This window comes from Lampris incognitus, chromosome 8, assembly GCF_029633865.1.
Source record: "Lampris incognitus isolate fLamInc1 chromosome 8, fLamInc1.hap2, whole genome shotgun sequence".
Taxonomy (NCBI): Eukaryota; Metazoa; Chordata; class Actinopteri; order Lampriformes; family Lampridae; genus Lampris; species Lampris incognitus.
Genome location: NC_079218.1, coordinates 44,070,916 through 44,094,348, shown reverse-complemented (window position 1 = coordinate 44,094,348; position 23,433 = coordinate 44,070,916). Strand labels below are relative to the sequence as shown.

General features: G+C 44.8%; 2 protein-coding genes across 3 annotated transcripts in view; one reads left to right on the top strand and one right to left on the bottom strand.

Annotated features, from left to right (window-relative positions):
* The first annotated feature begins 225 nt into the window (after positions 1-225).
* LOC130117128 (von Willebrand factor A domain-containing protein 7-like) lies at positions 226-11,457 on the top strand. The gene is made up of 15 exons (XM_056285278.1): positions 226-411; positions 532-804; positions 950-1,043; positions 1,185-1,319; positions 3,163-3,349; positions 4,329-4,504; positions 5,482-5,594; positions 5,718-5,834; positions 5,946-6,149; positions 6,234-6,366; positions 7,706-7,852; positions 9,032-9,124; positions 9,239-9,504; positions 9,642-9,935; positions 10,885-11,457. Exons 1-15 carry the CDS (start codon positions 232-234, stop codon positions 11,347-11,349), a joined length of 2,877 nt encoding a protein of 958 aa, XP_056141253.1. The 5' UTR covers positions 226-231; the 3' UTR covers positions 11,350-11,457.
* An 8,714-nt stretch (positions 11,458-20,171) lies between these two features.
* Positions 20,172-23,433, bottom strand: part of coro6 (coronin 6) — a 33,779-nt gene continuing 30,517 nt past the window's right edge. The window contains exons 9-11 of one of the 2 annotated variants that reach the window (XM_056284616.1): positions 22,612-22,669; positions 21,631-21,858; positions 20,172-21,134 (exon numbers count right to left, since the gene is read on the bottom strand). In XM_056284616.1, coding sequence (XP_056140591.1) covers positions 21,012-21,134; positions 21,631-21,858; positions 22,612-22,669 — 409 coding nt within the window. In that variant the 3' untranslated portion in view covers positions 20,172-21,011. Of the gene's footprint in view, positions 21,445-21,630; positions 21,859-22,611; positions 22,670-23,433 lie in introns of both variants that reach the window. The other variant, XM_056284615.1, reaches the window with a different exon arrangement.

Below are 23,433 nucleotides of genomic sequence, written 5' to 3'. Positions count from 1 at the left end.
GTACAGTATGCTGCCGTGCACTGATAACTATTGGTAGGGAGTAGAAAATAGAAATTAACTGTGACATCCAACTGACATTTATGTCATACCCTCAAGATATATCTCACTTTGTGCAGTATGGAATTTCACGCTGTTTCTAAAATTATGCTTTAATCCAATTTTTAATCAGTTTTTTTTTTTGATTGAAAATCTGGGTCTTCGTATTTCTCGGACAGATCCCGGAGAGTGACGATGACCTCGGGTTTGGCTGTGCTGTGTGTGCTGCTCTTGCAGGGCGGAGCTCTCGGCTTTGGGATATTACCGGGGAAGTCCCTGAACCACCCGAAAATCACCGAGAGAGCCGTTTTCAATGCAACTGTCCAGGTGTGCCGTAATCTGGCCCTGGCTGCTGGGACAGGCTTCACTTTCCCCGTAAGAATCAAACACAACCCAACCGGCGTGTGCAACAAAAGACGGCATGTTGATGTAAGGGTGTCTGTTCTTGTATTGTCTTCAGATGTGGTGATGGTGTGCGCGTTCTGTCTTTTCTAGTCACAGCCTTGGACCGCTGAAGCCGTTGCCGTCGCTTGTGGCTCGCCCTCGTCCTCCAAGACTTTCCGTCAGGCCGTTAAGACTATCAAGTGGAGGAACATACGGGTAGACATCCGCCATCCGCTCAACTCGAGCTTTCATTTTGATGAGGAACACTTCACACAGGGAAGGAAAATCATCACGGATGGTTTGTCAGTGGTCAAGGCCAGTAACAAACAAGAGAATTATGAGGCCGCCAGACAGAAGCTGGGAGAAATTTTACACCCCTTACAGGTAATTCTCCTCGTCCTCAGATGCAGAGCTGACGCCATGGTTTAGCAATTACATTTTCTATAACATTACGGTCCAAGTATTTGGGAGCTTTTAACGTTTGCAATGAAAAACCTTTGACTTTTTTTGTTTGTTTGTCAATCCGAAGGATTTTTACAGTCACAGTAACTGGGTTGAACTTGGCAATAAAATGCCCAACTCTAATCTCATCAAATCAGGCACCAGCATTGGCAACACAGCAGGTGAGAAGACCGGCGTTGTCTGTGTTCGTCTGTGAGGACAAAAGGGGACATTATCTGTGATCTGAATGTCAAAGATTGTTGCGGGTCTGTAGAAATATCATTCGCTCGAACAAAACATCTTGTCAAACGACTTTTCTACAGATTTGAACAGGGCAACCTGCCGCAACTGTGACGGGGACGACTGCAGGAACAACATCCTGGACGACATCCTAAAGGAGAAGATACTGACCACGGGCTACTTTGGTCTTGTGCCTTTTTTCTCAACCAAACCAAAAGGTAGAGGGGTCAGTTATCTTTCACAAACAAAACTATTTGTTTTTGCTCTATCGATCGTATGGCCTCTAGAAACGAAAGCCAGAGCTGAAGCAACCATGGCCCTCTAGTCTGGGGGTGACCAAACAGAGTGAATCCTGCAGCCTGAGAGGTTATGCCCCACATTAATCGCTTGTACATTTCATGTTCACTGGATAATCAGACACACTGGTGTATTTAATGCAAGACACATGCATTCAAGTTTTAAAAGAAGTTAGTTGATAAGAGGCCTGTGCTAACACTAAAAAACTGTCAGGCCTGCTGTTAAACCTGTGCTATTACACTCAACAAAATGAAATGTTGGATTCAAATGGTACCTACAACTGTGCAGAACCTCTAAGCCAGTGGTTCTCAACCTTTTTGGGGTCCTGGACCCCCTGTGTATTTTTGATCTACCCTGAGGACCCCTCCACCTGATCTTGGGGGAGGGGGGTTGCAATTTGATAGAAACAGTAGAAACTGCATTTTAAATTGCATTATAGCATTTATTCACTCCTTGGGGCAAAAATAAGAGCTTTCAGTTGTAACTTAGATATAGTTAACAAAACAGAATTCTTATGCAGTAACTTTCAGATATATGTAACAAAACAGAATATGTATTCAGTAACTTTCAGATATATGTAACAAAACAGAATATGTATTCAGTAACTTTCAGATATATGTAACAACAGAATTTTTATGCAGTAACTTTTAACAATGCAAACGGGAGCGAGATCTCTTATTAAAATACGATAAATTACACTTGTGAAACAGATGTAATTAGAGAAAAAAGTCCTGTTACCCTTTATAGTTTAGATAGATAAAGGTCTCAGTCACATTTGAGTAAAATAATCCTATTTCTATAAATGTCATAGGATCTTTTTTTTAAGATATTTTATTTTCACGGACCCCTTGCAATTACACCACGGACCACTAGGGGTCCGCGGACCCCCGGTTGAGAAACACTGCTCTAAGCAACTTGATTTATTCATATGTGATCACGGCGCTGGAATTTACTGATAAAGTTTCGTGGAACCTCTTGACAAACATTTTTAAATAAATCCAACATTTCTTTTGGTTTTATTTTGTTTTTTGGACCCCCCCCCCCCCTTTTTCTCCCCAGTTGTACTCGGCCAATTACCCCACTCTTCCAAGCCGTCCCGGTCGCTGCTCCACCCCCTCTGCCGATCCGAGGAGGGCTGCAGACTACCACAGGCCTCCTCCGATACATGTGGAGTCGCCAGCCGCTTCTTTTAACCTGACAGTGAGGAGTTTCACCAGGGGGGACGTAGCGCGTGGGAGGATCGACCAGAGGAGGCGCTAGTGCAGCAACCAGGACACATAGCCACATCCGGGTTCCCACCCGCAGACACGGCCAATAGACCCCCTTATCGCGTGACGTAAAAGCTGCGTTGTAAACAAGATGCCGCGCAGAACACGAGGCAAAACATGGCCGAGAAACAACGTGGGTACCTACGAAACTCACAGATGAAAGCGTATAAAACTTGAAACGCCCAACATCTCCTTTTTTTGAGCGTGGGACCAACAGAAGTCTAGCTTGAAGGTAAAGGTGGGAATTATGAGGTTGCCTGACTTAAAACTTGTCAATAGCATTAATAGTAAGTCAGCATCTCTGAGATGTTTGTTTGTATTGTTGTGGTATTCTTACCAAGGGCGCTCCTAAGTGGCATTGTTTGTTCGTATATGTTTGCAGCACCAGCCTCAGCTTTTTGGACCACAACCAACATGCTGAGATATTCTTGGATACTTGCGACATTTAATAAAAAATTGAAATCTACATTTATAGTTTTGGTTTCTACAATTATAGGAAAATGCAGCCATGGAGGAAAGCTTGATCAAACAAGTAGGATTGAGCCTAAAGGTGGGATCAATAAGGACTCCCAGACCTCCAGTCATGGGCATCTCCATTTTGACGCAGCCAATGTGGCCATCGCTGCAACCAGAGAGCTGCTGGAGGACGTCCAAGCGGCCGCTGGAGACATCGAGTTCCTGCAGTATGAAACATGGCTTAGTAATCAAATCAAATCAATTTTATTTGTATAGCCCAATATCACAAATTACAAATTTGACTCAGTGGGCTTAACAGCAACACAACATCCTGTCCTTAGTAGCTTATAGGGCTAATGTATAGTGAAAAGTTATTCCATGGATGATTCATCTTGTTTCTTAATATGCTCCTCTTTTATAGCTCCATCTCTTTGTCTATGTACGTTTGCATGTATTTATATATTGTAGCGAATTCGGGGGGCAGCCCGGGAACCGCCGCACCCAGGACGCGAACCCGGATCTCCCGCACCACGGCTGACAAAGTTAACCAGCCTATTTATCCGTGCACGTTACACTACCACCCCCGTCCTTCGGGAAGCGCGTCCCCGCGTTTCAGCATACCCGCTCCCTCACGCCTTCTGATAGCCTCACCATCCGACTTCTGTCACCAATGTAGCGGATTCGGGGGGGGGGGCAGTCCGGGAACCGCCGCCGCAGCCAGGACGCGAACCCGGATCTCCCGCACCACGGCCGACAACGTTAACCAGTCGACTAAAGGGTCCGACCCGTTAGCCAAGGGCCAGCGAGTCTATTCATCCGTGATCGTTACACTACCTTCGTCAGCCTATCAGCTCCCTCACGCCTCTGGGCGCACACGCTTCCGATGACCTCACGGTCTCACCATCCCACTTCTGACACCAATGTAGCGAATCCGGGGCAGCCCGGGGGCAGCCCGGGAACCGCCGCAGCCAGGACGCGAACTTGGATCTCCCGCACCACGGGCGACAACTGCGGCTGTTCCCGGGCTGCCCCCCGAATTCCCTACAGTATGTATGTATGTATGTATGTATGTATGTATGTATGTATGTATGTATGTATGTATGTATGTATGTATGTATGTGTGTGTGTATCTATCTATCTATCTATCTATCTATCTATCTATCCATCCATTTATCTATCTTGTCTCTTTGGCTCTCTTTCCATCAGAATGATGGGAATCTCTAAGGGATCCAACAAAGCTCTTTGCATTGTGATTGACACCACAGGCAGCATGGCAGATGAAATAGCAGCGGTGAAGGCTGTGACCTCTTTTATAATCGACAGTAAAGTAGGAACTGAGGATGAACCCTCTGTCTACATCCTGGTTCCTTTCAATGATCCAGGTGCAAGCTTACGTCTATTCTCTTTCTTTTCTTGTCAAGGCAAGGCCCGCTTGTGCTGTTTAGAGCAATGTTAACCATTTTATAACTGCCTGCCAAATCTATGAAGGTCATAACAATTAAATTAACACAAATCATCATGACTTTGTCATCCTAACAGATTTTATGATGTAGGCTTGCTCCAATTTAGCGGTATCAGCCTACAATAAGGCATGCTTTGTAAGTGGCTACTAATACCTTTATTAATGGTTAATAACTCATTATTTAATACATTATAAATCACATTATAATCAAATTATAGTCTTTTTATAACACATTGATAAAGACTTTATGCCAGGTTGGGTTGCCAGGCTTGGAGCCCACATTTTATCAATACAAGAGTCTCAATTGACATTGTCTTGGAAACTGTGACCGGCAAGGACCGCTGATTCAAGTTTTCCGTGAGCAGCACACAAAAACATAACTTGAAAATGCAGTGTAATGGTATAGTTTTTTGCACAGTAGTGACAGTAACTACCGTTACAGTGGTAAAGTTTAGGTTGGTAGCGGTTAAGTTTAGTGTTAAGGTTAGGTGGTGGTTGATGAGACTGCCATACCACCATTCAGTGAGCTTCGTCTAGTCACATGGTTTCTGGGAGAATGTCTGTGGAGAGTCTACCCATGTAGGCTCCCAACCTGGCAACCCAAAAAGCATTTTTGTTATGCATTATGACATTGAAATACTGATTTAAAATACATTTATAAATTACTTATCAACTATTAATAATGTAATTAGTAACCACTTATGAAGCCCTTTTTAGAGTTTGCCTTACTGTTAAGTGCTATCAGTTAATCACATAATCAGATGGAGACAACCAGGCAGTAATGTAGACTGGGAATTACTGTACCTGCAATGACCAGAAAACCAGTAATCAAACATTAAAAGCAAAAGGAATAAGTAAAGGATACATTTCTATCTCCTGCCCTCATGTGAACCCAAGACTTTGGGCCACTAATAAGGACTACAGACCCAGAAGTCTTCAAGACTCGAATTAATGCACTGTCAGAACACGGTGGCGGGGATTTTGCTGAAATGAGTCTTTCGGCACTTCAGGTACTGTGATACATATTGTAACATCGTCTACCGAGTCTACCTCCAATTCTGCCAGACAAAGCATGTTTATGAAGGATAGGCCAGGGCCGGAAAACCATCACATGTTCTCTCTCCCTTGTGTAGCTGGCTTTAACCGGTGCTCCTCCTAGTTCAGAGATCTTCCTTTTTACTGATGCCACTGCAAAAGACAAACATCTAAAAAGCACGGTGACTGCGCTGATTGAACGGACCAAGACAGTGGTGAGTAGTGTTGTCAATAACGTTAGACACTGCTGAGGAACTTGTTAACTACTATGGTACATGTCTATCTACTTTGGTCTACTCCATTCTCATCCACTTGACTTATTATAGGTGAACTTCATGTTAACAAATGTTTTGGGGCTACGTCGCTGGAAAGAGGGTGAAAAAAACCAATCTTACAGTCATACAAGGAGGACAGAGGACCAACTCTACAGGGAACTGGCTCAGGCTTCAGGAGGACAAGCTATTGAAGTCGCCAAAAATGAGCTGTCTCAGGCTGTTAGCATTATAACCAAGTCCTCCAGCTCCTCTCTGGTAACATCGAAGATGACTTTCTTGTACAAACCACATATCTAACTTAAAACAGAATTTACAATTGTTTTATCAAATTTCCCGTAGGTGACAGTTCTTCAGCTAGTTAGGAACCCAGGAACAGCAGAAAAATTCTTCTTCTCCATAGAAGAGTCTATGAGAGATCTTACCATTTACATCACAGGACGTTCCCTCACCTTCGCTCTCGTCAGCCCCTCAGGTGACACTACTTGAAAGGGAATACGTTTTATTTTCAAAAGTTAAAGCTGCATTCCCAGATGCTGTTTTATCATCTTATTTGTTTAATTTACTGACACCTATGGTGTTTTGTGGTAATTGCAGTGGTGTTTCACCACTCTAACTCCCAGAGACCATTCAAAATATAACAGTCTCCAGTTTCATATTAGCACCTCCTCCCCAAATAAAAATCTAGATTTGGGCAATTAATGTTATAGTATCTCTTGTTAAAGGTCTTTCAGGAGCTTGTTCTGCAATATCTGCTTGCAAGCCAATTTCTTCATATTCACTGCTTCATTTCTTCTTCTCCAGCATTTGCCTGCTATGGTGAAGACCCAAAATTTAATGTGCTGTATAATTTATTTCCCTTTCGTACTTCACAGTTACCATTAAGAACGAGCAACTATTAAAGCATCATGATCTGGGCACTTGTGGATTAGCCAATGTCTTCAATACAACAGCAACAGAAAATATTTAAAAGGACATTTGTTTTTTTTACACCCTTTTACTCCCCAATTTAACCCGGCCAATTACCCCCCTCTTCCGAGCCATCCCGGTCACTGCTCCACCCCTTCTGCAGATCGGGGGAGGGCTGCAGTCTACCACATGCCTCCTCCGATGCATGTGGAGTCACCAGCCGCTTCTTTTCACCTGACAGTGAGGAGTTTCGCCAGGGGGATGTAGCGCATGGGAGGATCACACTATTCCCCCCAATTCCCCCACCTCCCCGAACAGGCGTCCAGACTAACCAGAGGAGGCGTTAGTGCAGCGACCAGGACATATACCCACGTCCGGCTTCCCAAACGCAGACACGGCCAATTGTGTCTGTAGGGACGCCCGACCAAGCCGGAGGTAACACGGGGATTCGAACCGGCGAGCCCTGTGTTGGTGGGCAAGACTGTAACTTCTTGTAGCTACAATCCTGAGGCTTTGCGTACACAATCCAAATACTTCTATCTCAGATATTTTAAAGAACAAGCCTGTAGAGGACCTTTACCGACCGATACTATAAAAGCTAAATCCCAGGTTCAACCATGTTCTTTTTGTTTGGTGACTTCATTACCAACAAAACATCACTGACTGCCGTTTCATTTCTCGTTTCAAAGTGGTTTCTGGGATTTGGAGTGCTTAAACCCCACTGCAATTACCAAATATGACTACTGGGGTCAACAGGCACAAGTAAACAAAACCGTTTCCAGGACTGTGGCTTAAACTTGTAAAAGAATAAAGTGATGTTCGATCACATTTAAAACATAACACAGCTTTGACGGTTCTTTGTCTGCGGCTGTCTGTCATCACCTTTGTCTTCTTTCTTCCGAAAGGTGTGACCCAGATTAGTACTGAGAAGACCGGCTCACTGGGGACCATCCAGTCTGTGGGGAACTTCATAACTATACAGCTAAGCACGCAAACGGGAATGTGGGGAATCAAAATGGAGTCAGCAAACCCTTACACTCTGAAGGTCATAGGTAAGACTGGTCATCTATCCTCTTTTTGAGGGGGGGGGTATAAATGCTGACCCAGCTTGCAGTGTGACACACATTCGATGTGTTTTCCAAACGACTTTTTTTAATGAACTGAAGTCACTGGCACGTGTCGTCTGGGTTTTTGCTCCTTAACCAAACTGCGGTATAATCCCCGTACTAAGAGTCGCGCTGTGTGTGTCTGTACACGCTACAAGGTTAAAGGGGTCGCGCCATGTTTCACTTGTTGGGTTGCTAACTGGGCCTCCGGTGTCAGTAGAAAACATCTTCCACTTCAGCGGTTATGCAGTCCAGGCCTTTCCAGTCTCAGCAAACTTTTTTTTTTTCTTTTTTTTGTGATCAACAATTTTTATTTTTTTAAAAACAGGACACAACACACAAACAACAACAGGGCAGCACATTAATAACAATGTTTAAAATGACAGAATAAAAAAACCCGTATCCATAGTAGCTGAGAGTAAGAGACAGACATTCCCAAGGGGAAAGTCCCAGCAAACCTGAAATAATTGTTCCCCACAGGACGGCAAAATGACAAGTCAGCAGCGCGTGCCCATCTGTCTGTCAAACCAGACATCAAGCAAAACACCATGACACGCCTGACAGGGTTGGACAAGCAAGATACAGGCTCACCGATGTGTGCCGAGCCACGCGCTGAAGCAATACTAAAATCCCCAAAGACGTGGGCGTCCGGGTACCGTAGCGGTCTATTCCGTTGCCTACCAACACGGGGATCGCCGGGTCGAATCCCCGTGTTGCCTCCGGCTTGGTCGGGCGTCCCTGCAGACACAAGTGGCCGTGTCTGCGGGTGGGAGGCCGGATGTGGGTGTGTGTCCTGGTCGCCACACTAGCGCCTCCTCTGGTCGGTCAGGGCGCCTGTTCGGGGGGGGGCGGGGACTGGGGGGGAATAGTGTGATCCTCCCACGCACTATGTCCCCCTGGTGAAACTCCTCACTGTCAGGTGAAAAGAAGCAGCTGGTGACTCCTCATGTATCGGAGGGGATGGAGCAGTGACTGGGACGGCTCGGAAGAGTGGGGTAATTGGCCAGATACAATTGGGGAGAAAAAAGGAGGGGGAAAACTCCCAAAGACATAGGATAGTTAACTAATACATGTAGATGTGGGTCCCTTTGGTTGACTCATTTCTTCATATTCTTTCATCTGCAGGTCAAAGTGGCACTGACTTTTTGTTCGACTTTGTGGAGGTCTCCAAGGGCCCCTTTTCGGGGTATGAAGTTCTGGAAGCCCGTCCTAGAGCTGGTAAATGAGACATGATGTTCCTTTATCAGTATGGCATTGATGCCATGTCACGGTTTCCTATTCTATTATTCCATGCATGAACGGTATAAAAGTTAAAGATCTTTTTTCTGGAAGGTGTGAATGGCAGCTTGTTGGTTTCCCTCACGGGAAGTGCCGAAGCCACGGTGACAGAGGTATCTCTTGTGGAAGTAGCGGGGTCAGGAGAGGTTACCGGCACCATTGAGTCACTGGAAGATGGAGACTTCTTAGTTCACGTTGACCCGATTCCATCGGTGGAGTTTGTGGTTCGTCTTAAGGGGCAGGTGACCGTGATGACTTCGGCAACCACTTTTCAAAGACAGTCCTCCACCAGCTTCAGAGCCTCCAGCCTCAGTGTTACTGTGAGTACCCTTCCTTGACCACTGCCGACTACGGAACGAGGAGAGGCCACTCTGGTCGCACACAGAGTGGTGAACACTGACTATCACTCATATCTTTTATCCACATCTTTGCCTTCTTGCATCTCTTTTGCATACAGGCTGATGCAGATGACATCATAGTACCGGGGACGCCGTTCTCGGTACCCTTCACTGTTATGACCAACGGGACAGGGGGAAACTTCTCCATCCGAGCTACCAACGACCGCAGTTTTGACTCAACGTTTCCAACCAGCCTGATGGTGCCAGGTGTTGGCAGTGCCAACGGTACAGTGACCCTGACGGCGCCTCTTAACACGCCGTCTGGTAGCGATGTCACCCTGACCATTGAAGCAGAGGCTCCAGGGGCCACAGACACCAACTACGTTGTGATGCGTATCTCCATCGTCAACACGGTAATTCTCCTTGTGACAAGATTTCCACGTATAGGGCATCCGGGTAGCGTTAGCAGTCTATTCCGTTGCCTACCAACACAGGGATCGGCAGGTCAAATCCCTGTGTTACCTCCGGCTTGGTCGGGCATCCCTACAAGCACAATTGGCCATGTCTGCGGGTGAGAAGCCGGATGTGGGTGTGTGTCCTGATCGCTGCACTAGCGCCTCCTCTGGTCGGTCGGGGTGCCTGTTCGGGGGGGGGGGACTGGCGGTAATAGCGTGATCCTCCCATGGGCTACGTCCCCCAGGCGAAACTCCTCACTGTCAGGTGAAAAGAACCGGATGGCGACTCCACATGTATCAGTGGAGGCATGTGGTAGTCTGCAGCCCTCTCCGGGTCGGCAGAGGCGGTGGAGCAGCGACCGGAATGGCTCTGACAGTGGGGTAATTGGCCAACTGCAATTGGGGAGGAAAAAGGGGGACTTGTTGAGCACTACCAACACGGGGATCGCTGGTTCGAATCCCCGTCTTACCTTTGGCTTGGTCGGGCGTTTGCAGGTGGGAAGCCGGATGTGGGTATGCGTCCTGGCCACTGCACTAGCGTCTCCTCTGGACAGTCGGGGTGCCTGCTCGGGGGGGGGCTGGGGGGAATAGCGTGATCCTCCCACGCGCTACTTCCCCCTGGCGAAACTCCTCACTGTCAGGTGAAAAGAAGCGGCTGGCGACTCCACATGTATCGGAGGAGGCATGTGGTGAGTCTGCAGCCCTCCCTGAATCAGCAGAGGGGGTGGAGCCGCGACTGGGACGGCTTGGAAGTGGGCTAATTGGCCAAGTACAATTGGGGATAAAAGGGGGCGGGGTTTCAGGTATGCAAATGTGTATAGCGGCCATCTAATCTGTCAGCTGCATTAACCATGCCATAATTCTGCCCTCGTGTTCATTTGGCTAACTGACTGACCTCTTCCCGCAGGTGACTGATTTTGTTCAGCCGACGTGTCGCCTGGTCAGCCTTCAGTCTAGATGCCCAGGCAACTGCGCCTCATCTACCTGGGAGCTCTCCGTCAACCTGAGCGACGGGGCTGAAGGGACGGGCATCGGGCGTGTCAGCCTCAAACAGGGCAACGGGACCCTGAACACCAGCGCAGCAGTTGCGGCAAATGGCGAGAACATAACTCTGGTGTCTTACAGCGCCTCCTGCTGCTCACCCAGCGTAGAGCTTATGGTTGTAGACGGGGTGGGCAACGTAGGCTCCTGTTTCTTCACCCTCAGGGCAACAACAACAACCGACAGCCCACAGGTTGAGAACACTGTCACACCAGCCGCTTTGTCTGCGGCCACCAAGGCCCATTGGTCCTCCCTCATCCCCGTCCTCACACTGATGGCGGTCACACAGACACTCGGGGCCTTCATACCCACTGAACTGGGGATGCACTGATTGTTTCTGCGTTTTTCTGTTTTTTTGTTGTTGTTTTTTTTTTTGACAAATGTTTAACAACCATGTTGTTATGGTTGTTTGGAGTTGCTGTTTAACTAGTAAATATTTTCTGGCTGTGTTGTATCAAATCAAAGCTATTTTGGCATTTGTTTGTTAAAGCCAGACGTGACTGTGAAGATACTATGTTTGAAGGATAATTGTTTTGTTTTTTTTCCACAACCTGAGTGTTGTTTGGATAATTTTGGACATGGGACCACTGCTAGAAAAAATGTCCTTTCAACACCAAAAAAAAAAAAAGACCCACTAGTGTCTTCGTTAGAGCGTGGTACATGATTTCCCATGATGACTTTTCTGTTGCGCGGGCCAGGTATGGCTTCTCACCTACTGTAAATACAGGCTGCTCAGCAGTACCAACAACAGAATGACAAAGGCAGCAACACAACTGCAGTTTTCACCAGCAGGGAGATAGTTCCTGTAGTTTCGAGAGAAGCAGGCACAGGAAATATTATCAAACTCACATCTGCTATCCACCAAAACAATCTTCTTCTTATAATGGAAGGCCCCCCTGTGCAGAATACATGCTGGAAAAACTATTTAAGACCATTACTGGCCTCAAATCACTCAGCCGTTGATTATTAATTAGAAAGTTTCAACAAAATCAGAAAGTAGACATTTGTTTTTATTTGTTTATAGGTTTTATTTTTACTCTTACTTATTTGGTGTTAGTCTTATTTTTGCCTTGTCTGGTTTTATGTCTTTGTAAAGCACTTTGTAACTTTTTTTTTTTTAGAAAATTGCTAAATAAATAGTTATTCTTATTCTTATTATCTGCTGCGTACCACTTGTTTCCTCATGACACTCAGTCCTCACAGAAGACATATTTTTACCTAAATCTGGTAAACACTATCACAAAAGCACTGCACAAAGTGTTGCCTCTGCCTTTATTTATTTTTATTTTCATGTCTTCCTTAACGTGTCAGATAACGCTTATATGAGAGATCGGCGTGACGTCACAACAACCAACAACCTCTCTTCCGGGTGGCTAGCTTCGCGGTGTGCAATGTTTACACAACACAGAAGGCAAGAGGCGAAACGCGTCTGTAGCAAGGGGTCGGTAAGGTTGGTCCCATGTGTGTATGAAATAAAGAGCATAATATTGTAATTTTGAGTGCGGATTAAATTAAACTATTGTTTTTGTGTCCATTTTATCTTCAACTTGCTGTGAATAACGTGTGTAAACATCATTACAAAAGTTTGTTGGATTATGCTCTCTAGCCTATAGCTAGGCATATCATGCCCGAGACACGTGTCTCGAGACATGTGTCCACCTCTGGACGTTTTGCTCCTAACGGACATTTTGGATCGCCTAGCTGAATGAGAAGGTAAGGAAGTGTTGGCGACTAATTAATTAATAATTCTGTTGAAACAAAAATAAAGTAGTGGGCCTAGCTATAGAAAGCTGGGTGTTTCATCAACAATAATATATGTTGTCTTCATTAGTAATGTCGCGATCGGGGATTTACGTTACTTTGACTGATGTAAAATGTGGTTAACGTTAGCTAGCGGGTGAGATGGATACACAATCTCCCACTACACCAGGGCAACAATGTTAACTGTTACCTGTAATAAAATCTCTCCCACAAATCCGGTCATGAGTGGACAGTTTCCATCCTCCTCCCAGTTCAGCACAAGTAAGTCCTCCTGGCAAGTTCACTAACTTTGTAACGTTAGCAGTGCTCTTCGTCCCGTTTTACCCTCTGTACCCACAGACTTCGCTGGGGAGATTTAGATTTGTCTGATGGAAACCGGAAAAAGCCAAAAACCTTGTTTGCCGGGGTACATTTGGCATTACAGCCCCACACACACAGCACGGTTTCGGCATTTTGAAAATTTGTCTGTTCAACCGGTGCTATCCAACCGTTATGTACGTTAGCTACTAGCAAGGCACTACCCAGCTACTAGAATCCACCCGGAAGTAGCTTGGCGCTCCTTGTTTACAAACATTCTGATCTCTCGTATACCAGAGGGTCTACAAAATCAAAATCAAAAACGAAAAGCAATCTTTTTATTCTGTAAGGGACTAAAAGCCCATAGCGTCACCTTCTTAAAATAATAGCCTAGGTCATATTTTCAAGTTTTTTGAAAAACTTGAAAATATGACTTAGGCCATTATTCTAAGAAGGTGATGAAGAATAAACTGAAACTGAAACAAAATTTGTCAGTTTATTCTGCTTTTGGAAAAATTTGAGAATATAACTTAGGCCATTATTCTAAGAAGGTGTCGATATTGTAGTCCTACAGGAAACTCATTCAAGTCAATATGATGTTAAGTTCTGGTTTCACCAGCGGGGGGTAAGAATGATACTTAGCCATGGTTCTTCACGCTCAGGTGGAGTTGCTGTTTTATTCAACAACTGCCCAGGGAAGGTCATAGCTTACAAAACAAATGTAAATGGTTGTTGGATTGTGTTAGTTGTGAATATAGAGGATTCTTTTTTTTTATTCTTTGCCATCTTTATGGCTACAATTACAGCACACAGAACAAGGATTTGCTGTCAGATATTAGCACTTTGGTTGAGGAAATTAAAATCCTATATCTTACAGATAATATTATAGTTGGGGGAGACTTTAATATGACCCCCAGATGAATTGAAAGACAGGTGCCCATCAAGGTTTGATACAGATCACTATAGCAACACCATAATGGACTTCTGTAACACACTGAGTTTAGAGGATATATGGAGAGTCAAGAACCCTGAGAAAGTACAGTACTCTTGGTTTAAACCAAATAGAACATGTAAATCTAGAACTGATTATTGGTAAATTGTCAAAATCTGTCTCTGATTTATCAGTGGATATTGCCCCTTTAACAGACCACAGTCTAATACATTTGGAGCTGAAGCCAACTTATACTAATAGAAATAACAAAGGTTTTTGGAAATTTAACTCAAGTCTATTGCAAGATGAAGGTTACTGTCAGAAAATCAAAGCCATGCTGGAGGATTCTCAAAATGGCCCCTAAAATCCAATCATATGTAAACAAATGGAAATTCGTTAAGTATAAGGTCAGAAAATATTCAATTTCTTTTAATAAAGAAAAAGCTCTTATGGCTAGAAAGGAGGGAAAATATTTAATTAAGAAATTGAACACACATTGTAATAAAAGTAATCCCACTGAGGAGGACAGACAAAAAATTACGGAATTCCAAAACAAGCTTGATGCCATCTTTGTCTGCAAAGCTAAGGGTGCACATATTCACTCAAACGCTAAATGGATACAAGGAGAACAAAACATCTCTTATTTTTGCAAACTAGATAAAAGTAATCAAGAGAGAAATTTCAATTTCATAAAGGTCATAGAGACTTTGTACAAGGAAATGAATAGCCATGTTTCATTACTTCATGGTTCCTCGCCTCATTTTGATGTACAGAAAGGAACCCAGCAGGGTTGTCCAGTGAGTTCGGGACTATTCATTTTGGTGGCAGAACACAAAGAGCCATGGACATCAATAGCTATGATAATGACTCCAAAGAGGATAAATATCTGAGTTTCATCACCAGCCAGTCAGACTAGCTTGGTCTAGTCAGAAAGGCACGAACTGATGAAGCCTCTTGGATGAGAGGCAAAACGTCTTCACGGATATATACCAAGTCCAGTTGCACTTTTGCACAATTCCTTTGGATTAAGTAGAAAAACCATAGCTATGCATATTATAGATCATAACAGTGTTATTTCTGGTGTGTTATTAAAAGATAAAAGATTGGACCAGCTGATCAATGTTTTACTTATTTTAGCCAATTTTTTTTTTTTCATACAGCTAAATTTATTAAGACTCCACCCATCTTCATGTGCTACTCAACTCTATATTAAGTCCCTGAAATTAATGAAATCAAAATGTGCCAAAGCTCTCTATGGATTACTAGAAAATGATCTGACCAACATAATATCTTAAAAACTAAAGTCAATTCTTAGTTACAATTTAGTTATTTTATTGTTATTTTACATTTTATTCTGCTTGATTGATTTATTTTATGCCTTTTTTATGGTTTGTGTATATGTTTTACAGCTCTTGTGGTGCCTGCTCACCGTTTTCCGATTCAGTTTCAGACAACTTTATTTATCCCAGAGGAGCAATTCAGTTCTTACAGTCTACCCAGACCCTACACAAACTCAGACAAGCGGCAATCATCACCATGTCAGAGACAACAGACAGATCAGTACATGGGCAAGAGATGCACACTGTCACCCTCATGTGGCTGTGGCCCTCCCTGTATGTAGACACACACGAGGACCAAGCGAAGGGCAAAAATTCATATAAGTTAAAAGAATAGAATAATAAATAAATAAATGGAGCATTCTAAGATGTATTGCGGGTTACATTCCCCCACTACAGTCAGTGAACATACAGGCCCACAAGCCATGTGAAACTACAAACAAGGTATAAACCAACTATTGTGGTTTAAAACAACATAAAGCATTTATTTAAAATGACTACTCTCAGCATTTAACAGCCTGATAGCAGAAGGAATGAAGGACCGAGAACGGCGATCTTTTTTCCTAGGGGGCACTTTATAGCACCGGCCTGAGGGCATTACAATGAATTCACTGGACAGGACATGGTCAGATTGGCTAACAATCCCTTTTGCTTTCTGGGCCACACATTTCTGCCAGAGGGAGCACAAGTCTCTCTGCTGGACTCTGATTATTTTGGAGCAGACCTTAACAATACTGTTTAGGTGATTCCTGTCCTTCACAGTCAACCCATAAACCAGCAAATAGAGGAAAAAGTTAAAAGACTTTCAATAAATGACTGTTAAAAAACATACGATGGGGTTACAGACATTAAAGGAGTTAGGTTTCCACAGTAAGTGAATTCTCTGTTGTCCACGCTTGACAATTAAATCTGTGTTCACATCGAACTTGAGTTGGGAGTCGAACACGGTTCCCAAGTAAGTGTCAACAATTAGAACATCCTCGCCATGTATAGTGCTAGCTTTGGGTATATCACTGTTCTTCCTAAAATCAAAGTTCTTTAGTTTTTGAAGGTCAAGGAAGTTATCATCGCACCAATCAACAAAGGCAGGTAGGACACAACCATGATCTGACTCTGAGCCCTGAAGAAGAGACAAAAGTGCGGTATCGTCAGAGAATTTCACCAGGTAGCTACCCTCTTTAGAAGACCTACAGCTGTCTGTATACAAAATAAAAAGCATGGGGGAAAGAACGCAACCCTGCGGTGAGCCCGTTTGAGACCAGGACATTGGACATGACTCCATTAACTAAAATCTGCTGGGTTCTGTCTGTTAAAAAGTTTAAAAGTAAAATAAGACGCAAGCCGCTCGATCAAAATCTGAGGTTGCATCTTGTTAAAAGGCAAAGAGAAGTCAGCAAATAAAAGTCTCACATGAGAATTGGGTTTCTCCAGGTGCTTATATACTCTGTCAAGGATGAAGAGTTTTACATCCTCCACACCCTTGCCAGCTTGATAAGCAAACTGCAAGGGGTCTAGTTTGCCATCAACTAGGGAGACAACTTCATCTTTTAAAAATTTCTCAAAGGTTTTCATTCTAAGTGATCAAAGTGCAACAGGTCTGAACTCATTTAGTTCTCTGGAATTTTTTTATTTCAGAATAGGGATTACAGTGAAAGTTTTCCAGATTGAAGGTAACTGGCAACAGTTGGCACACATCTGAAAGAGTTTAGTGAAGACCTCACTGAGCTAGTCAGCACAGTAGCGCAGAGTGCGCCCGCAGGTGGCATCGGGGCCAGCAGCCTTCCTTATGTTCATTTTCTTAAATAAGGCTGTGGGATGTTTTTGAGATATCACAATATTCTGATACAGGTACGAGGGACTCCCTCAGCCTGGAAAAATTATGAGTAAAAATCAGACCTTTCAAAGCGAGAGAAAAAGGAGTTTAAAGTGTTTGACAGATCAGCATCCTCCACCCCATTAACACTAAGTTGCTTGGTCTCACTTGCATATTGGTTAATGGAGGCCATTGATTTGATCCCTTGCCAGGCTGCTCTATGGTCACCACTGCTATATTGCATTTCTATTTTTTTTCCCTATACCTCATTTTGGCCTTAGCTATTTCATTCCTCACTTCTCTTGACACAGTCTTTTTCTCGAATAAAAGATCCTTTTCTTTTTATTAATAACCAATTTGAGCTCTTTAGTTATCCAAGGTTTGTTATTTGGGCAAGTAACAACCTTTTTATTTGGGATAACTGAGTCAACACAGAATGTGATGTAAGACGAGATAGTGTCAGAAAGTTCATCAATATCATCACAAGCATCATAAAAACACTGCCAGTCAGCGCAATCAAAACATGCCCGAAGAGAGGAGACACTGTCCTCTGACCAAGTCTTTAGTTATTTCTGCCCACACTCAAGGTACCTGAAGAGAGGAGACACTGTCCTCTGACCAAGTCTTTACTTGTTTCTCCCTACACTCACGCGCCTGAAGAGAGGAGACACTGTCCTCTGACCAAGTCTTTACTTGTTTCTCCCCACACTCAAGCGCCTGAAGAGAGGAGACACTGTCCTCTGACCAAGTCTTTACTTATTTCTCCCCACACTCAAGGTACCTGAAGAGAGGAGACACTGTCCTCTGACCAAGTCTTTACTTGTTTCTCCCTACACTCATGCGCCTGAAGAGAGGAGACACTGTCCTCTGACCAAGTCTTTACTTGTTTCTCACCACACTCAAGGCGCCTGAAGAGAGGAGACACTGTCCTCTGACCAAGTCTTTACTTATTTCTCCCCACACTCAAGGCACCTGAAGAGAGGAGACACTGTCCTCTGACCAAGTCTTTACTTGTTTCTCCCTACACTCACGTGCCTGAAGAGAGGAGACACTGTCCTCTGACCAAGTCTTTACTTGTTTCTCCCTACACTCACGCGCCTGAAGAGATGAGACACTGTCCTCTGACCAAGTCTTTACTTGTTTCTCCCCACACTCAAGGTACCTGAAGAGAGGAGACACTGTCCTCTGACCAAGTCTTTATTTGTTTCTCCCCACACTCAAGGCACCTGAAGGAGGGTTTGTACATGGGATAAGATACACAATGTTATGGTACGACGCACCAAAAGAAGGCATGGGCAAGGACTTGTGAGCGCCGCACACTGAACCATAACACAGGTCTATCGTAGTGTTCTTTTGTGTGGTGGCACAGGTCACATACTGTTCGTATGGGTCAAGGGTAAATTTGAATCGAGCCTGTGTGTTACGGCAACCAGTTGTGCAGCGGCGGATGCATTAGCTCGCGGATGAATGTACGCTATCGTGAAGAACAGCTGTTGAAATTCACGAGGCAGTGAGGGCGGAGCGAGACTGACAGCAGGAGTACACATCTTCTCCCGAACCACACCGGCGTTACAGTACCTGTGGCTGACGAAAAAACCCACTCCTCCCCCTCGACTCTTCCCGGTAATCTCCGGTCACCGGTCCAGCCGAAATGGGCTACCTAACCCACTTATCGTCAGGTCCTCGCCCCGGTCCATTTCGTAAAGGCAAGAAGGCAGGTCTCACGTCTGTATCTGGCCCACGCTCCCAGCTCCTCTACCGTATGCCTGATAGACTGCACATCGGATAGCAGGACTGCTGGCCGTGGAGGAGGCCTGCGGCGATTGTCGAGCCTGAGGACTTTTCAGTTTGCGGCGTCCCCCTCCCCTTCCTCCTCTTTTTCGATGAGAAGTCCGACGAGAAGTCTTTTCATCCGGGCTGTACGGTATGTTCAGCTCCGTCGGTATACTCGCCGGCACACCGCCTTTCGTCGAGGTCCGTTGTGAAAGAAGGAGCTCGCGGCCGGAAGTGAGTCGTTTCTCGGAGCCGCCATGATGTCTTTCCGCGCCATGGCAGAAGACGCCCGGGGGCGATATTATGAACCCTACATAGCCCTCGCCAAAATCCCGTACCCTGTCCCAAATCTCGCGAACGGACGCCGGATTTCCGCTGCGTTGCTAAGGAAACAATCAACTATCAACTCGGTGCGAAGCAAAGCTAACGTTAGCTACCTTCAATTTTGTAATTTTGTATTTTTCGCAATTTTGGACAGCTGGCTGCTTTTGTAATTTTGGACTGCTGGCTGTCAACAACAGAACAGAGGTAAGTAACGTTAGTTGTCTGAAAATGAACATATATCTAATAAATAGACTTTCTCACATTTAAGAAAGCTGATCAGTAAGTTGTTACCTGTGTATAAAAAAATAATCAAAATATTAAGTTACATAACTTATGAATCGTCTAAAAAGTGAACCATGGGGTTGAAATTATGATTGTGAGGGAAAGAATAGCCTTAAGTTGACTAACCTAACAATTTTAGGTTACAAGGTCTGCCTCTGCTCCTTGGATACGTTATTGGTATTATAGTAATGTTGATTGTGGATAACTTAGACAGGTTAAATTGTGGGTGTACAGCGTTTCCTTGATGAGCGCTAACCCCATAACAACATATTTTCGCGTTGCTACGGTGGCGCACACGTGACAAAGCCAGAAACGGGATTTTGGCGAGGCCTATGTAGGGTTCATAATATCGCGCCCGGCGACAGCGCGTAAACGACCCCACAGCCCACATACCGAGTCTGACGTAACCTCTCTCACACACGCGCGCGCGCGCGACGTTAGAGAACACACTCAAAACATAAAAAAACAGCTAAAAACCGCTAGGTAGACTGCTTCCGGGTCGCACGCAGGAGCGCCCCACAGAGGATGAAAAGTTTTCAATTGTAATGTTTGCCTTATTGTTGTGGCTTTATTACTTGAATAAACAAAAATTGAAGAAGAAAAAAAAAACTACACAAAACTTTAAAAAAGACTGTTTTTATTGATGTCATAATGTTTCTTATGTATAATCCTTTGCAGAACACACAAAATTGTTTTTGGTTTTCACATTTTGGTATAAGTTCAACTTTTTTTTCTTTTTTCTCCATTTGTCCTTAATCGCTATTTACATTTTGAAAAAGGGTGTCAGAGATTCAGAGAGACTTATTTCCATGTGCTGGTCAGTGATAATCCTATAAGGATGGCAAGGTGAGTATACATATATACGCTGAAATGCATTGTGCAGATAGATGGCTGTGTGTTGTGTGTGCCCCTGTTACGTTCTACACGTGCATGCCTGTGTGTGTGTGTGTGTGTGTGTGTTTGGGCATGTGCATGTGTGTGCACACGCGTGTTTGTGTGCTTATGTGTGTGCATGTGTGTGCGCACATGTGTGCGTGTGTGTCCCTTTGCTTACTATTGGTGGCATGTGTTCATGGCTGTTTAGTTTGTGAGTTTCATGGGATGCAATCTTCTAAAAAGCACCTTGAGATGCCATTTGCACACAACCATTCTACACGAAAACACAAAGAAAAGTTTACTTTCCTCAGTCCTTACCGCCACACGTCTATCAAACGCACAACCCCCACTGTCCACCATGTAACCCTCGTGGGGTTCACCGTACACGCTACATACATGACCATCTATGAGTTTCTGTAACAGCATTAGTGGGACAGGCTTGTTAGGGCACTTTACTGTCCGCGGGTCAAAGGGGATGTTTTTCCATGCCTATGCAAGGGCAACGTGTCTCTGTGATATTAATATAACTGACTACTTCCTCAGCACGTGTGTGTGTGTGTGTGAGTGGGTGTGGAGGGGGGGTATGGGCGGGGGTGCTATCAGGCAGTGCCGTTAGTGTACTGGGAAAGCTTGTTCTCCAGGTCACAGATTCTCTTCTCCTGAGACAAAACTGTGGCTTTCAGGTTCTGTATCTCCTCCAGCAACCTCTCAATCAACTGAGGCTAGAGAGGAGAGGAGAGGAGAGGAGGGAAAAGAAAATGATAGACGAGAAGGAAAGAAGAAAAGGGAAAGAGAAGCAGATCCGGTAGGAGAGGAGGGGGATAAAAAGGACATAAGAGGAAAGGGGATACGAAAGGAAAAGGAGGAAAGACAAGTGGAAAGACAGGTCAAGGAAAGTGAACAACTGGAAAAAAACAAAACAAAAACAAACCAAAACGATGAGAAGAGCTTGGAAGAAAGGTGCTGGGGTAAGCAGGATCGAGAGAAGAAGAAAAAAAGAGATGAAGGAAAATATGGTAAACAGAGACAGGACTACAGAGTCAGGTAAAAGAAAGCGAGTGTAAGCAACAACAAAAAAAGGAAAGGAAAACAAGTTATGAATCGGTGTTATTATTCATGTCATATTCAAGAGATCTGTGGACTGTATTAACATGCAGGCACAAGAGATGGCGCCACACAGGACGTACACATAGCAACCCGCGCCATCACGGCACTTACTGGCAGGCTGTTGGCGTCACATGTGGACATGCTGCGTCGGGTGGAGGGTCTGGAGTCCAGAACGTTCTTCTTGGCCACTTTCAGCTCACGGCTCTTGGGCGGCACATAGCCCTGCCTCATGGACACCAGGATGGGGTCATCATCGCGGCCCTCCAGCCACTCCTCGGGCTCCATGGCCGGCTCAGGCCCCGCGGTGTCGGGGTATAGGTCATCCTGGAACAGGTCTGACTGGGGGACGGATAAGGCAAATTTCAAACAAAGGCCGATGAACCACTCATTGATCGATCCACCTACCTACTCAGACAGGAAGACCGGAGTGGAAGAAGATAAGATGGCTCGGAGTTCAGAGGAGAATAGAAGATAAACATACCAGCAGCGTAGAAATAAACAAATGGACATATGAGGGTGAGAGAAACTGTCTATTATTTCCTACAGGAGTAATAGAAGAGCACAACATATGTTAAAAAAAATGAATCCTGCAGGTGCAATTCAGAGGGGACTTTTTTTTGGGGGGGGGGGTTCCCCCCTTTTTCTCCCCAATTGCATCTTGCCAATTACCCTACTCTTCTGAGCCGCCCCGGTCTCTGCTCCACCCCCTCTGCCGATCCGGGGAGGGCTGCAGGCTACCACATGCCTCCTCCAATACATGTGGAGTCGCCACCCGCTTCTTTTCACCTGACAGTGAGGAGTTTCACCAGGGGGATGTAGCGCGTGGGAGGATCACGCTATTCCCCCCTCCCCCCTGAACAGGCGCCCAAACTGACCAGAGGAGGTGCGAGTGCAGCGACCAGGACACATACCCACATCCGGCTTCCCACCCGCAGACACGGCCAGTTGTGTCTGTAGGGACACCCGACCAAGCCGGAGGTAACACGGGGATTCAAACCAGGTCTATTTTGTTGGTAGACAACAAAATAGACCACTACGCTACCTGGACGTGGAGGGGACTCGTTTTGGGCTGAACTCTGTTTTTGTACTTACCTTTCTGGGAACTGTCATTGTTATAGGTTCACATTTCTTGTCATGGAGTTTGTATAATCTGAAAGGAGAGGACAGGAAAAGAGAGGAGGGCGAGCTGAGCTAAAAAGAGCAGATGACTTTTACAAAACTAAATTTGCGTTACTGTGTATGCGCTCCTGGCAGGCATCCCCGACAAACTTATTCACTTCAGCTCATCCAGAATTCTACAGCACGTTCAAAGTCCACTGACCCTGTCTGCCCCCTGCTGATTCAATTACACTGGCTTCCTGTATCACAGCGGATTAATTTTAAAATGTCATTATTAACATTCAAAGCTCTTCATAATCTATCCCCTGCTCATCTCACAGACCTCATTCAGACTTACACTCCATCTCGCTCCCTCCGGTCTTCACCAGCAGGTCTGTTGGTGCTACCAGCCATCAACCTCAGCACAATGGGTGCCAGGGCTTCCTCCTATGCTGCACCCATACTCTGGGACTCCATCCCCCATCACATCCGCTTACTGGACTCCATTACAGAATTCAAAACTGCTCTTAAAACACACCTTTTTAAAACTAGCATACTCACTTTAACAGCATTAACAGCATCAAATTCATCTTTTTTTTAACTCCTGCTGATGTATGTTCTATTGCATACAGTGTGTTTTATTGTTGATTCTACAAATGTTTTTACTGTTTGGTTTTATTGTATTTGATGTAAGGTGACCTTGAGTGTCTTGAAAGGCACATTTAAATAAAATGCATTATTATTATTATGACATTCTTGAAAGCTGCTGCATAGTTTACAATGGTTAATGTAGGACTATTTGCCAGGCAAACATCA